The sequence below is a fragment of the Oenanthe melanoleuca genome, chromosome 13 (genome assembly GCF_029582105.1).
Source record: "Oenanthe melanoleuca isolate GR-GAL-2019-014 chromosome 13, OMel1.0, whole genome shotgun sequence".
NCBI classification, from domain to species: domain Eukaryota; kingdom Metazoa; phylum Chordata; class Aves; order Passeriformes; family Muscicapidae; genus Oenanthe; species Oenanthe melanoleuca.
This window is the reverse complement of record NC_079347.1, coordinates 12,404,026-12,419,166: the sequence shown is the minus strand read 5'-3', so window position 1 is coordinate 12,419,166 and position 15,141 is coordinate 12,404,026. Positions and strand designations below refer to the sequence as shown.

Sequence of the window (15,141 nt, the reverse complement as noted above, 5' to 3'; positions counted from 1 at the left end):
TTTTTATTGTTTTGGGTTATTATCATTATCATTATTATTAAATTTTATTCTCTTTTTTGTTATTTTAATTTCATTTCTTTGATAATTATTATTATTTTGAGGGTGTGTTTTTTCCTGCTGTTTAGTTATTACTGCATTTTGATTTTGCTGCTGTTTGATGCCCTCCTCCTCCCCGCGGCTGCGCTCCCGGCCCGCGGGCGCCGCCTGGCGGTGTCCCCGCAGCGCTGCAGCGCCGCCGCCCCGCGGGGTTCTGGAAGGGTTCGGCGGACCCGCGGGTGCCGGGACCCTCCCGTTACTCACAGAGACCTCTCTCCGCTGTTCCAGGAGGAAAAAGAAGTGCATTCGGTACCTACAAGGAGAAGGACGCTGTGCCAGCCCAGTTTCTTCCGATGGAAGTGCTATAGACTCCCCTCCATCCCCACCGGACGCACTCCGATGCATCCCCTCCGCCTTCCCGTCAGAGCAGCTCGCAGCCCCCGCCGACCCCGAGCACCGCGACCAGCCCGACCCCTGCCCCGTGTCCGCGCACCTCCCGCCCGCCTCCGGCCCCTCCAGACCCGGCGCCCGGCGCTGCTCGGCGCCCCCCGCCTACAGCCGCGCCTCCTCGGGGACATAGTCCCTCGCCAGCCGCTGGCCACACCGGCACTCCGCTCGCCCACCTGGTTCCACTGCCCCTGGACGAGGCCCAGAGGTCCGGCCAAACACCCATATCACTATAAAACATGCGAAGTTTGGCGACAGGATGACTTAAGGATGACGTAATGATGACTGAAAACTCACTGGGCTGGGGTTTTTTTGGAGGGGAGGGGTGATAAAGATAAAAAAAGCAATTTCAAAAAAAAAAAGGTAAAAAATAAGTACTTGCCAAAATTTAAAGTGCTGATGAGTAAATAAGCCTTTTGTCCCTCCCCTGTGATGCTTTTTTGTTTGTTTGTTTGGGGTTTTGTTTTGGTTTCTTTTTTACTGCATTGTCTCCAAATGTGGCACCGAGCAGAGCCATGTCCCCTGCTTGCCGCTGTAGGTGGTAGGTGCTGTCAGTCTAACCCTGGCTTCCACTCCCTGCCCTCCGAGCTGTTTGAAAGTGTAGTCACTCACAGATCTCTCATAGCCATTCCACCAGGGAGCTGAAAAAGTTGGAATAGGAGCATTTTTTAAAAGCCCATATGTCTGAAAAGGAAACGAAGTGATGCCAGCGTTCTGATCTGACTAGGAGAAAAGAGAAATATTTAAACCAGTGAGGTGAATTTTTTGAACTTGTTTGAGAACAGAAAGATGTTGTTTGCAGGTAACAGGTCTCTGGGCAGACATGCCCCACTCCCCAGTTGTACAGTGACACAAAGGGAGCAGCAGCCAGGCAAAGGAGCACGGCCTGGCTGCTGGAAGGGCTGATCATTGCCCAGGGCGTCAGTCAGGTGCAGCATCTGCCCTGCTGTTAGGGATTACTCTCTGCAGATATGGATGGTAAGACAGACTGGCCAAAGCCTCAGAACTCAGTCTGTTGGTCTTGTAGGCTCTGACTGAGCTCTGGACCTCCACAGCAGTGAGCAGGCAGGGCATGTGGGGAGCCAGCAGCCCGGCCAGTGGCCCAGGATCACACGCTGCTTTCTCTGAGCAGACAGGGAGGGGTGAGCTCTCCTGTCTCCTGAGTGTGCTGCAGAGTAGCACTCACTGCCCTGCTCTGGGCTGTAGGCATCTGTCTGTACATACCCTCACTGAGATAAAAACCTGCTTTTTCATGATTCAGTGTAGAACTTTTAAAAAAAAAAACTTATTCTAGCTTTTTCTGAAAGATTCTCTCTCCACCCCAATGATGATGCCAAATGTTAATGTATTCTCTCCAGCTTTAAAATGTTTACCAGTTTCTGGCATTGTATTTATACTTTGAGTCTGGTAAACAAAACACAGTGCATGAATTATGATCTCCATGAACTGATGTAAACCCCAAATACTTCCAAGCTCTGGATTTACTTCAGGTTTACAGTCTTCACAATCTAGTCCAGTGCAGACTTTTTTTCCTGTTTGAAAGAAATCTATTCCAGACTGCTGAAGAGAAAAATGACACCACACAGAGGTAGAGGGAGCACTATTTTTTTTCCTACTTGATAGATGGGTTTTGGAGTACTGAATACAAATTATGTAGTAATATTATTGTAGAACTGCAGGAAATTTAAGATGACCTTTATAATGTACAAACTATTTTTATATTTTTTCTTAATGCAAAAACACAAACCATAATTTTTTACATTGGATTAAGCGTAACTTTTTAACCAAGTGTATGCCTCAAAGATTTAAAATTTAAAAAAAAAAAAAAACAACTAACTAGTGTGTAGACCAGCTTTGGGTTTAGTCCCTTTATTTAGATAGTTTTGCTTATAATAGTGTAGATTTTTTATTTCTGATTTTAGTTTAGAAGATCTAAACCTATTTCTTTATTCATCTCCTGTGTAAATGTAACTTCAGAAGCACTGACAGAAAGCTATGTGCACAAACCTGACAAGTTTGCAGAGAGTCATTTTGAAGTTTGAATCAATCATTTTAACCCTTGGAGAAGTAGCATTACCTGACCCAATGCCAACTGTACACTCATGTACACTCTGACTGCACTCAGAGGGTTAATTACATAGCACTAGATCAATATGCAATCTGCTCCTTTTAAATTATTTTAGCAAGCTTAGCCAACAGCATATTCCAGTGCTGAACAGAGGAACTCAGTAGATTTGCCAGACCTAACATGGTTTCTTTAATAACTTGATTTTCAAACAAACAAACAAACAAAAAAAAAAACAGCTTTAAAAAAATGGCTGTGTCTCAGCTCATCCTTTGTCACTCTCAGACCTCTGCTGTAAGGTGCTGTAAAAGTGTCACCTACTGGAAACAGGGCAGATGACAGACCAGCCACCATCGCCTGCTGTACCCTGTACTGGGTGTAAGGCTGGTGTAACTTAACACCTGATTGCTATCAGATGACACATGTAACTTAGCAGCAAAGCAAAGGCAGGTAGAAAAGGAAAAGCAGACGTGTCTAAATATCACCAGAGGAAATTTCAGGGAAAGTCCAGATCAGTATTAAACTGGCCGAGGCACCCAGACCAGCCCTCATTCATTTCACACCCTGGGACTTTCACCCACTTATTTCAAGGCTCCTCTGGCCCCTCTACTTGTGAGTCCCTGCCTCGACCAGCAAAAGGCTCATCTGCATTTTAGCCTCCTCTCACCATTGTTATTCCAACTGATTCCTGCAAAAGCTCCTTAGATGACACCTAACACCTCTCCAGGAGCCCTTTCCTGTGCCCTAGTGGCACTGGAAGTGTTTTCAGAGCCCCAGAGCTGGAGCAGTCACATCCACAGCATTGCTCTGCCTGTGTTCTGCTCTATACGTACAGGTTTATGGCCAGACCTTACCCTGTGCTTCCATCTACTGCAGGATAAACTCAGAATATCAACTTGCGATATACCACACTCAGTTTATACTGGGGTAACTGAGAAAATTTCATTATTTTTATTTCAAAACCCAGAAAAGAACCTTTAGGCTGCCCCTTTCGAAGACAAAACAGTATGACTAACTTCTGTTCCATGGCCCAACGGCTGATAACCAATGCCAAAACAAAGCTGTTCTTTCTTATTAATACCAAAAAAAGTGTCTTTAGAATTGCCGTATGAAGTGTTGCTATTTTGTGTTAATACTCATTTTTTAAATAGAAGAAGACTTTGCTCTAAAGTTTTTATCTCAGCAAGTTGGTTTTTTTTTCCTAGTTATTTTGCATCAGTTTTAACTCATCCTGAAATACATATTTGAATTCCTGGAATCAGTCTGAATGTAGAAGTCATGGAAGCACCACTTCATTAAAACAAGTAAAACCACTGTATGGATGTAGTAGGGATAAATGTTTTGCAGCTGTACCTTCATTTGTCCAATGACTATCCATCACTTGTTGTCATTTTTTTACTTCACTGAGTTTGTATTTTTTGGCTTTTATGTTCAAAGTATGTTTATAGCTTTATAAATAAAGTAATTGCCAGACTGGCTGCTCAAAAGAGGCCACTGGAAGTTATAATGCTATCAAATTCTTAAGTAACTTTTTCTTAACATTCAAGAGGATTCCTGCTTGCTTTTGTTTTTCTCCTTCAGCATTTGTATGTTTGAATAGTTTTTAGAGTAACTGCCAATAACCTTCAATGGGTAAGACTGAAATAGTAAGTAAAGCGCACAAAGAAAATACTTTTTTCTGCAATTCCTACTGACACCCAGTTTTCCCTCTACCTATCCCCCCCACACATAATGTCTTTATCCAAGAGAAGCCTGATCCCTGATCATACACTGACTTTAAAAAAAAAAGAAGTTAGGGAAGGATCATAGAAGTTAAACAGCAACAGAAAATTTAACAGTGGGAAGTCAGTCTCTCCTGCTTTCTGGAATTTCAGAGTACACAGCCAGTGCCTGTTACAGCAGCAAGGAGCAGGTTCAGCTGAAGCATGGAACACAGACAGCAGCCACATGACAGCCCAAACTCTCAGCACTTCCCCAGTATCCTTCTCTACAGCTGAGCACTAGTAGTACTGAAGTGGGTAAGACAACTGAGAGACACAAGAAAAAAGTCTTTTCCTGCTGACATCCCTGCCAGGCAGCTATTAGTACTTGAATCTGGATGAAATCTGAGTCCGTACTACAGGGGAATTTCAATTAGAGAAAGTAAGTTATGCAATCCTAACTACCAAGACTAATGAGAGTATTACAGATCTGCCAAAGCTACACAATTCCTTGAGCACACAGAGCAGCCCTCCACTACACCTCCACAGGTGCCTCAGTGTCAACAGCCACAACCTGGGCCTTCAGCAAAGGCTCCACCACTCCATATTTGACCAATACAGCTCAGGCTTTGGGCCAGCTGCTCTCACAATTACTAAGTTTTATCCCAGGTGTGGTTATGCAGGCACAGCACAGTTGGAACAGTGCAATGAGGAAGATAAACTGTGTTTTTGTCTCTCCCTCACTCTAAAAAGCAGCATGAGGCATTGTGCAAGGCAGTGGCTGCTGACAAACACTGACACTGGCCTCGTGACAAGCACCCAAAGGAATTTACACAGGCTGCTGCCACCAAACACAATTACACCAGGCTTCTGTATTAGCCACAGCACTCTGAAGGGGAACAAGTGTACTGTGGAACACTGCACACACAGATGGATTTATTTCTTGTAAGAATCCAGCATAAGCTGAATATTAACTACAAACATAGCCACAGAAATGACATCACATTTTCCTCTAGTAGCACTTTCAAGCTGAGGTGAATTGTTTGTAATACAGGCTGCTGGATGGGCTTCAGCATATCAAAGTGTAGCAGTGGAATATTTTATGCCCACTGACAATGTCTAATACACCCACTATAATGCACAGCAGCACAAAGGCAAGCCCCACAACCTCCTGAGCAACCAGATGTGAGGAGCAGTTGTATCCAAAGCATGGGTTTGAATGCTTTCATAATGGTTACATCCAAAATTTAGGTAATCCTGGTAAGCCATCAAAAAAACTCTGGATATTCAGCCATCACCCAACTTCATCTCAAAGTTGCCCACTGTGTCTGACTATTACCCTTCATTAGTCATTTTAAAAAAATTTACATCTGTTTTATTTCAATTTGCCACTGCCTCAGTGCTATTATTTCTACACTCAGTAATAAGTGGCAGTAAAATTGTTCCAAATAACTAGAACCATTTGCAAACCCAAGTTCAGAAGCCCTTTATTAATTCAGAAGTGAAACACCAATATGTCAAGTGATATAAGTATGTTTATTAAGGTTCATTCTACTCTAAGGTTTATACAGAGAATGGAATGCAATACAAGCTAAGAGCACACCTCAAAGATCTACCACACAACCATCCCCTACTCCCTATAAGGGAACTGTAAATAAAAAAAAAAAAAAAAAAATCAGAAAACCAGTTACTGTTTAACTAGTTGCAAGTGGCTTTGTCCAAAGAAGATAAGCTTGATATTGCATTAGCTTTGTATGCAATAATTAAGTCTCTACAAGCTGAAGTAGCACATACAGAGGCATAAGATTTCCTGTGGACACATGAAACCATATTTCCTAGAGCTACATCACAAGGGTCTTTAAAACTGCCTTAACACCAGCCACTAATGGTATGCACAGGTCAATAATATTAACTTTGGTAATGTCAGTCATTTTTGGTCAAATCTGGATTCCACTTTAAACAGTAACATGTATAAAAACACACCCATCCTGTGCATAAAGCAACACACTTTATTTGCTATCACCTAGAGGCAGATCTTCAAGACATGGCTGAAGTATTCAAATTCAACTGTCAGGAGCTTGTTTAGTTCTAAATCACATTTTCACTAGTCTATAAGGCAAGACTAAAAGGACAAGAAAGTGGTCAAATGATTTTTTTTTAAATGCAGGACAAGAACCATCTTGAAAATTATACAGCTTTAAGTAATACTTAACTTTTCTCCACAATGTTTTTGTAAGAAATCCAATAACTTTTTTACATTATCTAGTTCCCCAAGACAGATTCTGGTTTTTCTTTCTGAAGTTATCAATACCCTGTAAATACATGTGTTTTGCTCTTCTTGAGGAAGAAGTCATAGATGTTTTTATTTACAACAATCCTTAGCACTGTAACTGGACTTCAACAGTTTAAAAGTGTAATGAAAATGATAACCTTAAGTGCTACTTCCCATACAGAATCCACACTTAGTTCTGTTTTATTCATTGCAAAGTAAAAAGACATCCAATTACACTAGTAAAAACTCAGATCTAGATCTGTACTCAAAAAAAACTACACATGCAAAGGGAACAACATCCTGCTAACACAACTTCATTTGCTGCTGCATTTGTCTAATATTAACAATTATGAACAGGGCAGTGCAACTAGTATTTGGAACAATCCTTACAGTGTTTGAGTGTCAGGCACAATACTTCATTTCTCTTCACACCACTGGTTCTCTTTACGCACCTGGAAGAGCAGTTTAATTGTTAGTATGTTGCAGTGAAATTCTAAGCCTTGGCTGTAAATACCCATAAGCATTCAGGATTATTTACTGCAGAGACAAACCTGGAACAGCTTTAATTTTTCACACAGATGCTGCAATTATAAAAGTCCATCTTCCAAACTGGCCTGTTTATTAATGTAAGCCTAGGTTTGATCAAATCTTAAATTTTCCAACCAAGTAAAGCAAATGGAATATCTTAAGTCCAAGCCATTTGTTTCATGAGATAGCACTGAAAAATACCCAAAGCTTGTATTGAAACCAGGCAGCCTGTTCTGCTTTTTCCCAACTCTGTCATCTTCAAGTTGGTTTCTTAGTCAAGTTTCAAGATCACAGAGTTTGTTACTTAGATAACTCAAACTTACCTTTCCAGCCACATGCAGCAATACTACTTCAGCATTCCTACCAAAGCCCCAGACCAGTAAACTAAGACTGCCACAAACAATCCTACATGCTTTCTTATTAGACATGTTGGAACTAGAAAAATCAATATACTTTTTGACCTTTTCAGGTAATGGGCTGCAAGCATGATAGATACCAAAAAGTTTTCTAGTAGCACCCCAGTTATGAGGAGTTGATGCTTTAGTTTACACTTACTGGTAACAAGTCTGTTGCATCACAAATTGAGTTATGAAGCACCACACTGTAATTCAGCCACAAATAGCCAGCTAAATTATAATTAAACCTAGCTCAAGTACCTGTGCTTCTTCCTCTTCAGTGAAGTCATTCTTAATATTGAATGTCTTGCGAATTTCTTCTGGAGTCTTCCCCTTGATCATGTTTGCCACTGTCTTGCATGTGACATCCAGCAAACCTTTGATGTCCAAGTAATTTGCAGCCTGTAAAAGTTTTCAGATTTAAAGCCTCCATATCAATATTCTGCCTCTGTAGATCCACTACAGAAGTTATATTTTACTGAAATGTTAGAATACTGTATGCAAACAAATCATCTCCACTTTGGGAAGCTTCTAGCTAGAACCTTCAAGGTACAGTACCTAAAACTTGCTTGTCAAACACAAGGTAGTCATTTGTACCATGAGAAACACTGCTCCTGCTCTGGCTTTTACAAATAGCTTTCAGAAGTCTGCCAACATCCAAGATCTTCAGTGCTGCATTACTGTTAACTAACCAAGGCAGACAGTGTTCACTTGCAGGTCCATACAAAGTACAAAGTTCACAGTCAAAGTCAGATTTTCATTTTTATGCAGAACTCTATAGCTAGTAATAAGCCCTCAACTTGGACTTGAGAGACACAAAAATAAAAGACAGTGCTATTCAGAAAAGGATATTGACTGATAAGTGAGTATAGATTAATGCCAGCATTAGGCTAATAAGCATTCCAACTCAGCAATTTCAGCCAATACTTGCAGAACCACCTGCCCTCCCTCCTTCCAATGAAGAAGTAACTCAAGAAGCATAAAGGCTTTATTTCTCAAGTGCATAGCAGAGCTTCACTTCAGAGGCACAGCCTTTGCACTTCTTGAGGACACTCACCAGGATAAGTTCAAAAAGTGTTCCTTGGTCTACTTTCAGAAACTCTTGATCCCACACAGGGATGTCATCTGTTCTCTTTTCTTTGTTCTCATCATCCTCAGGAGGAGGTGGATCATCCTTGTGATGGGTGCACCACTGAATCACCTAATTATGGTTTTGATATTAGAGTTTTATCCAAGTGATTCTCCCATTAAACCTCAATTACAACCTAATTTTGGAAGAAATGTACCTTTTTCTCTAGACTAATATTAAAATCCTGTATGAACATGAACATGCTCAAATCCCCAATATTTTCATTTTAGAACAATTGATCCCAAATCCCAGAATACAACAGCTTTCAGAAATCCCAACTGAGTTAGTAGCATGTTACTTAATATTAAAAGCCAGCTGCTGGTGCTATGAAGTTATTAGTCCCTGTGCTAACATATATGGGCTGAACAAAGAAAACCTAAACCTCATTTTACTCTATTTAATCTGTCTGCAGAAACATACTTTGTATTAAACAGACCACTACACAGGGGAAGAGTGCAGAGTGGTAATAGCTACCAGCAGGTCACATTCACCCCAGTACAAAGTTCAGCCAGCAAGATTAGTGGTGGTTTGGGGTTTGGTTTGTTTTTTTTTTTAGTTTGGAAACATGCAATCTCATGACCCAGACAAATAAAAGGAACAGGGATCTACTGCAAGCAAAGCCCTGCTCCATTTCACCAACCTGAGAGACTTCACGAGTTTAAGGTATGGGTCTGTTCACTAGGAAACAATTCCTAACCCTGTATTTACCCCCCAACAGGCACAACAGTTTGGTGCTTGCTTGGGCACTACTTTTTCTATTTGAAAGCATAAAGAATCTTGGACACCACATGACTACACTTTTCTCCCTTGACCCAATGACCAGGTCTGTTAATGAATTTAATACCAGCAAGTGCACACAGTGTCTCTTAAGCACTGTCACTGCACATCACTCTCACCACTGCCAGTCCCTTAATCCTCTCTCCAAACATTTGCATCTCATGAACAGCCACCTCAGTTCACAGAATCCAATTAAAATCAGTGCTTTAACACCATGAAATGCCAGTGTGCACAGATGCCCACTGGGAGCCTGTCTGGCTTCCAACTGCTGTTCCAGGTCACCCCTGTACATACTCTGCCACTACTGGCCTGCCAGCCTCAACCCACGTGCCCATGTTCATGCACCTTGATTTGGTTAGGTTTGTAGCACATGAAAAATATTTTTAACTAATTGTTCATAATATCCAACTCCAAGATAAATTTCACAATTCTTTACTGCCATGCAGCACAACCACTTTCATCATCTTACCTTTTTTAAAATGGCTGCATTAACATTTGGAAGAGGGACTGGGTCATCATCACCTTCATCATCCATTCCCAAATCTAAAATTGGAAAGATGACTGAGCAATTGGCAGACAAAACTATGTACTGAACTGGGATGCTTCATCAATTTTTCACTATTTTGACAACACTGAGGCTGAATGATTGGTAACAAAGGATCTCTAAACTGTGAAGTCAGGAGCTTTTGAAAGGCTTTGTGGAGCTATGGCTGCATTATACATCCTAGGTTGTATCAAGTTGAGGTTAAGTGGATGATAAGGCTTGCCTCATCCAATGAGAGCATTTACAAACCATCAGCTAAGCAGTCACTTGCTAACTAACTGTTCTGAATCTGCATAGAATGTTCAGGATCTGAATTCATGACAAACATTTGTGTATTTTTACCACTTACAGTTTCTACCAACAAGTTCTCACTGAGGGCTCCCATTCCACTTATGATTAAACAAAAATTCGAATCTACCCTTGTAAATAGATACAGTGTCTTGTCCTCTGCATGAGCAGGAAATACTCTAGAAGTGCTCATGCTCTGAACCACTTGTAACTGATCCTGTATCAGCTGAAGAAGTTCACATGGTAAGATAGCAGCACAAATCCTTCCACCAAAAAGGGAAAAAAAAAACCCACTTATAAAGCATGTTTCCAACACTCCCGTTTTAAAAACTAATCACCATGCTCCAGACAGATTTGGATTTGTCCCCTTGATATGATCAAGGAATCAATGTAAAAATTAAGAGAAAAATATAAATAAAGTTTCAACCTGATACACAGAACAAATACCATGTTAGCCATCTTTGATTAGAGAATGTGTTTTTTTGTTACCAAATGCTAACAGTTGGATGACACCCTAGCTGTCAAAGACATCTTGCAATCAGTTATGTAATTGAGTAGCAATGCAGACCTCCACTCATTACATGCAGATGAGCCAATTCAACATCACCAAGGAACTTAATTTTTAAGAAAATATGACCATCATCACTCCTCAAATTTGTACATTATAAAAATAATGTACTTCTGTATTTAGACAAGTTCGTTACTGTTATCAGTGGGATGCTAATTAACACTACTATTTTGTTTGAAATTACTCCACAGATTCAGAACTGAAACACTGCCATTAAAACATACTGAAATAATTAAAGCAATATCTGAAGTTTGGTTAACTCTGCTTGACTTGTCACCATCACCTCTGAACCAGCAAGTTCATCTGTTAGCAGAAAACTGATATTTCATTGGTGGTCCCGTGGTGCTCAGTACAGCCCAAACATTCAGCTCCTCCCCTCTCAGCTGCAGCACCCAAAACACAAAACATTAACTGATGCTCAGCCACCTGCACTGAAAATGCATTTCACCTGTACTAGCAGACTGGTTCTCTCCCAGGTTAGAAAGAGGCAAGTTTATGGTGGCCAGCTTACACACTTCCCATGAGTAACTTCCCTGATCTCCAGCTGAGTGCCACTGAACACCAGCAGTGACACAGCTCCTGCAGGAGAAAACTGAGAATTGTGCACCCTAATGCATTCCATTTCCTGTTTGTGTTTCCAGCCATGTTCAAACAGCACTTTATTAGCAGAAGTGTTCAATGCCTGACATAATTCAGCCTTATTTTTACTGTTTTTACAAGGTGTCACAGCCAAACAGATTTACATGCAAGAATATAATATTAACTACATGTAGAGAAATAATTGTTGCTAAGTTAGTTCATGAATACATCCAAAAACTAGAAAAAAACACCAGTAAACAATGAGGATTTGCACTAGAGGGATCAGTTTGCTCTGTATCCCAGCCATCTGGCAGATTTCCCCTCCCCCGCCACGAGTCCTTTTGTTTCACATTTATGTCAGCAGGAGATCAGATCTAAGTATTTAGCTGAAATAATTTAACAGTATTCACAAGCTCACAATACAGGTTTAACTTCAGCTCCTTATTGCAGTGATTTATTATCTCCCACTCCATACAAGTGATATTTACATTCTAAGACTGGTTTGTGTGATTCAATAAACTCAAGTTTTAAATATTATTGATGTTCTGTTTGCTTAACTCTGAAAAAACTGAAACAGACTGTAAGCAAGGCAGTGGGCTGCTTGTATTTTACTGGCCTCTCTACAAGTACTCTTAACCACAGCTTTTTACAAGAGCACATCCATCCTAAACAGTTTCAGCTACAACAGCAGGAGTTCCAGGTGTTTGGGCAGGAGACAGCAAGCTGCTCCATAGACCTGGGAACCCTTTTTCAGAATAGTACCAGCTTGTCTCAATTACTGTCCAAGAGTCTTCCTCAGGATCTCACACTCTTACCTTCCAGCATTGTTTTTATAGTCACAGACTGTTTTGCAATTTCCACATCAACTTCAAAGATTTCTCCATCTGAGCTCTGCAGTTTAATTGAAGGCATCTACAAGAGAAGGACAGTTATTTCCACACAATATTCAGCAGCTGTTACAAGTTCAGCTGACTCAAAGATGTGCATCACCTTTACTGCTGAAATTGTTTCTACCCCACAGCAGATAGCCTCAGATAACTTTAAGGTGCACTCAGATCATTCACTCCTTGAATCAACAGCCCTAAATTCATTAATCCTCATGTTTAAGAAACAATGACTGACTGAAGTCTAACACTAATTTCTGTGGGGTTTTTTCTAATTTGAAAGCATAAAATAGACAGATTAGTCAATAGTGCCTTTTTTTCCCAGTGCAACACTACAGATATCTGTCTCTTGAAAAAATTGAGACTTCCAAGACACCACTTGCCTTCACAGCCAAACTGCTACTCACTTCAGCTGCTCAAATGATGTCAGATCTCAAAAGCAGTTTTCAAATTATAGCCTCTGGAACAGAATCATAACAGGTTGGAAGGAATTCCCCTAGAAAGAGTCTAGTCCTCCCTTGCTCCAAACACAGATAAATAGACTAGGTTACTTGAGATCAAAGGCTTTCCTCCAGAAAAGTGTTTGGTTTTCTGAAGAGATTAAAAAACAATGAACTCCTACAAGGATGGCCTTCAGCACTCACTATTGCCCTTGCAAAGCTGGAAGCAAGACCAGTACTTGTTAGCATCTGAGATGACCATGCATTTTAACAAAGTTCCTCAAACAAACTGTAGTAACACCTACAAAAAAGAGGCAACGGGCTTGAAAGATCTCATCAGCCAAAACACAATCAAATTTTACAAGAACACATTATTCCAGATATGAAACAACTCAAACCCAGAAGTAAGGCACATAACACAGTAGCCAGGAAATGACTACTTCTGTCTGAAACTACACATGCAGACTGTGGAGGGTATCACTGCTCTTGAGGCAACTAAAGGACACTATAAACACAACTATCTAGCCACACAAATTTCATAAATTTGTTCGCAATCAGCTAATAGGATGTGTTGTAAGTTCCTTTACCACTCAAAATATGTTAGCAGCAAACCATTGCAACAATTTCCTTTTCTTTTTGGTCCTCAAGTTACCTGCTTCAAGATCACTGAAGCATGTGTTTGCACAGCCTGCAATTACTGTGAACAGCTCTGGAAACAAAGAATTTCAATTAAATTTTGAGTGTTCTTCCCCCACCAACTTATAAACGTCAGACACTAGCTCCTCACAGTAGTACATGAGCTATCAACAGTTAATTAACTGGATCACTTGAAGCAAACTTGCATTACTTCTTTCTGAAAGCCCACCAGTGCAGTGTAGCTGAGCCTGACAGCCCTTTGCAAACCCAGGCCAAGGGAGGCTTGGCCAACACGTGTTATTAAGCAGCTCACCTCATTGCTTTAATTTCCATTTGGCACTGAGCAGCTAGTTAATGTTTACACAGCAATGTAACCCTACATGACAGTGCTACTTCTAATTAAGATGGGTGTTCTGGAGGAACACAGCCATGATTGTTCCAAAGGAACAAGTATATGCATATATATATATCTATATACATATATATATATACACACACAAAACCAAAATCTGGATTAAAGCACAGTTCTGGGTTAGCAGTTTGAATTATGTTCTGGGAAAAGTGCTATAGGCACACATTTTAAATTTAATGCATGTGTTCTTGCAGTGACTGCCTGGGAGCACTCCAGAACAAACTCAGATCTATCTCCAGTCTCCCTGTGCCTAGGCTTACATAATGCTGCACAGAGCAGAGCCAGCCAGGGATGCTGCCTTAGTCAGGGGAGCCCCAGCAAGGATATTTCCCTCCTATCACCCAAACTCACTTCTAACAAGACCTTTAGTTATTGCTGAGGGTCTGAAACAGGTAGAATGAAGTTAAACTACTGCCTTATCATTTACAACACATCAGAATTTCACCCAAATATCATTATTTTTTTATACCACAGAACTCGGTTTCCTAGAAAATAGCGGGGGGGGGGAGGGGAAGAAAAAAAAAAAAAAGTAATTTTTAGCAAGTTACAGTGCAGCTCTGGCAGGTGACAGTCCTGGGCAGCAGCACCACTGGGTGACTAAGCAAACGAGTCCTAAAAGCTTTATCTGACAACAGCACAACAGGCTGGGAGCCGGGCTGAAGCCAAACCTGAATTACAGCGGTAATTTCCATGTCTGAGCCTGAAAGGCCAAGCTCAGCTACCTACAGCTGCGCCTCCCAGCACCACTCCGGATGTGTGCCCGCTGCTTCCCCCTCGCCTCCCGCGTCAGCGCCGGTAACCAGGAGCCAGGTAGCGAACGCACACCTGGGCGGGCCGGGAGCGGAGGCACAGCGCCCGAACCGCGGGGGCGAGGCTGCACTCACCGCCCCCGCGGGCACCGCTCCGCACACCGCCCCGAGGGTTTATCTCCGCACGGCCCGGGAGGGCTCGGCCCCAACGAACCCTGGGAGCTCCGGCCCCGCACGGCCCAGGAGCGCTCATCTTTCCGCCCGCCTCGGCCCGGCCCCCGCCATCACCCCATGGCCTCCCAGCCCTCCGTCCGCGGCAGGCCGGGCCCGCCGCCCCCACACAGCTCCTGCTGTTGCCCCCGCGCCCCGCTCAGCCCTCACCGTGAGGCTGCGATGGCTTCGCGGACAGACCGTGAGGAGGCGGTGGCGGCGTTCAGGCCCGACTGCGGCGGCGCTTTTATACCGGGCGGGGGCGGGGGAAGGACCCGCCCCTCACCGCCTCGCAACGCCAGGGCTGCCCGCCACGAACGCCTGAGCAAAACACCCCGCGGGGGCTCCCAAACGGTGAAAACCGATAGTCGCGTCCCTTCCGCGAGGTGCAGAGCGGGGAGCGGAGCCGAAACGAGTTTGAGGGGAAGGAGCGGCCGGTGGAGGATTTTTCAGGCAGCGCCGGAGCCGCGCCAGAAGCCGCA

At 42.4% G+C, this 15,141-nt stretch overlaps 2 protein-coding genes across 7 annotated transcripts in view; one reads left to right on the top strand and one right to left on the bottom strand.

Annotated features, from left to right (window-relative positions):
* The window catches only part of TCF7 (transcription factor 7), a 70,428-nt gene extending 66,394 nt beyond the window's left edge, over positions 1-4,034 (top strand). For 3 of the 5 annotated variants that reach the window (XM_056502693.1, XM_056502692.1, XM_056502691.1), the window contains one exon: positions 325-4,034. In XM_056502693.1, the coding sequence (XP_056358668.1) occupies positions 325-616 (292 nt within the window). In that variant the 3' untranslated portion in view covers positions 617-4,034. The remainder of the gene's footprint in view (positions 1-324) is intronic. The other 2 variants (XM_056502688.1, XM_056502689.1) reach the window with 2 other exon arrangements.
* A 1,731-nt stretch (positions 4,035-5,765) lies between these two features.
* On the bottom strand, positions 5,766-15,140 carry SKP1 (S-phase kinase associated protein 1). 2 transcript variants are annotated; one of them, XM_056502695.1, is made up of 6 exons: positions 14,831-15,140; positions 12,144-12,240; positions 9,819-9,892; positions 8,501-8,644; positions 7,705-7,845; positions 5,766-6,972 (listed from the first exon to the last, which is right to left on the bottom strand). In XM_056502695.1, exons 2-6 carry the CDS (start codon positions 12,238-12,240, stop codon positions 6,937-6,939), a joined length of 492 nt encoding a protein of 163 aa, XP_056358670.1. In that variant the 5' UTR covers positions 14,831-15,140; the 3' UTR covers positions 5,766-6,936. The 2 variants fall into 2 exon arrangements, with proteins under 2 accessions (XP_056358670.1, XP_056358671.1); XM_056502696.1 differs by lacking the exon at positions 14,831-15,140 and adding an exon at positions 14,427-14,654.
* Between the last annotated feature and the right edge of the window lies 1 nt (position 15,141).

What these genes read in the sequence shown, in the direction of transcription:
- SKP1 (XM_056502695.1), bottom strand. Translation starts at nt 12,240, where the DNA reads ATGCCTTCAATTAAACTGCAGAGCTCAGATGGAGAAATCTTTGAAGTT. An exon ending in ATGCAGCCATTTTAAAAAAG is followed by an intron (nt 8,645 to 9,818) that starts GTAAGATGATGA and finishes AACCATAATTAG; the next exon opens with GTGATTCAGTGGTGCACCCA. An exon ending in CTGAAGAGGAAGAAGCACAG is followed by an intron (nt 6,973 to 7,704) that starts GTACTTGAGCTA and finishes CTGCTCTTCCAG; the next exon opens with GTGCGTAAAGAGAACCAGTG.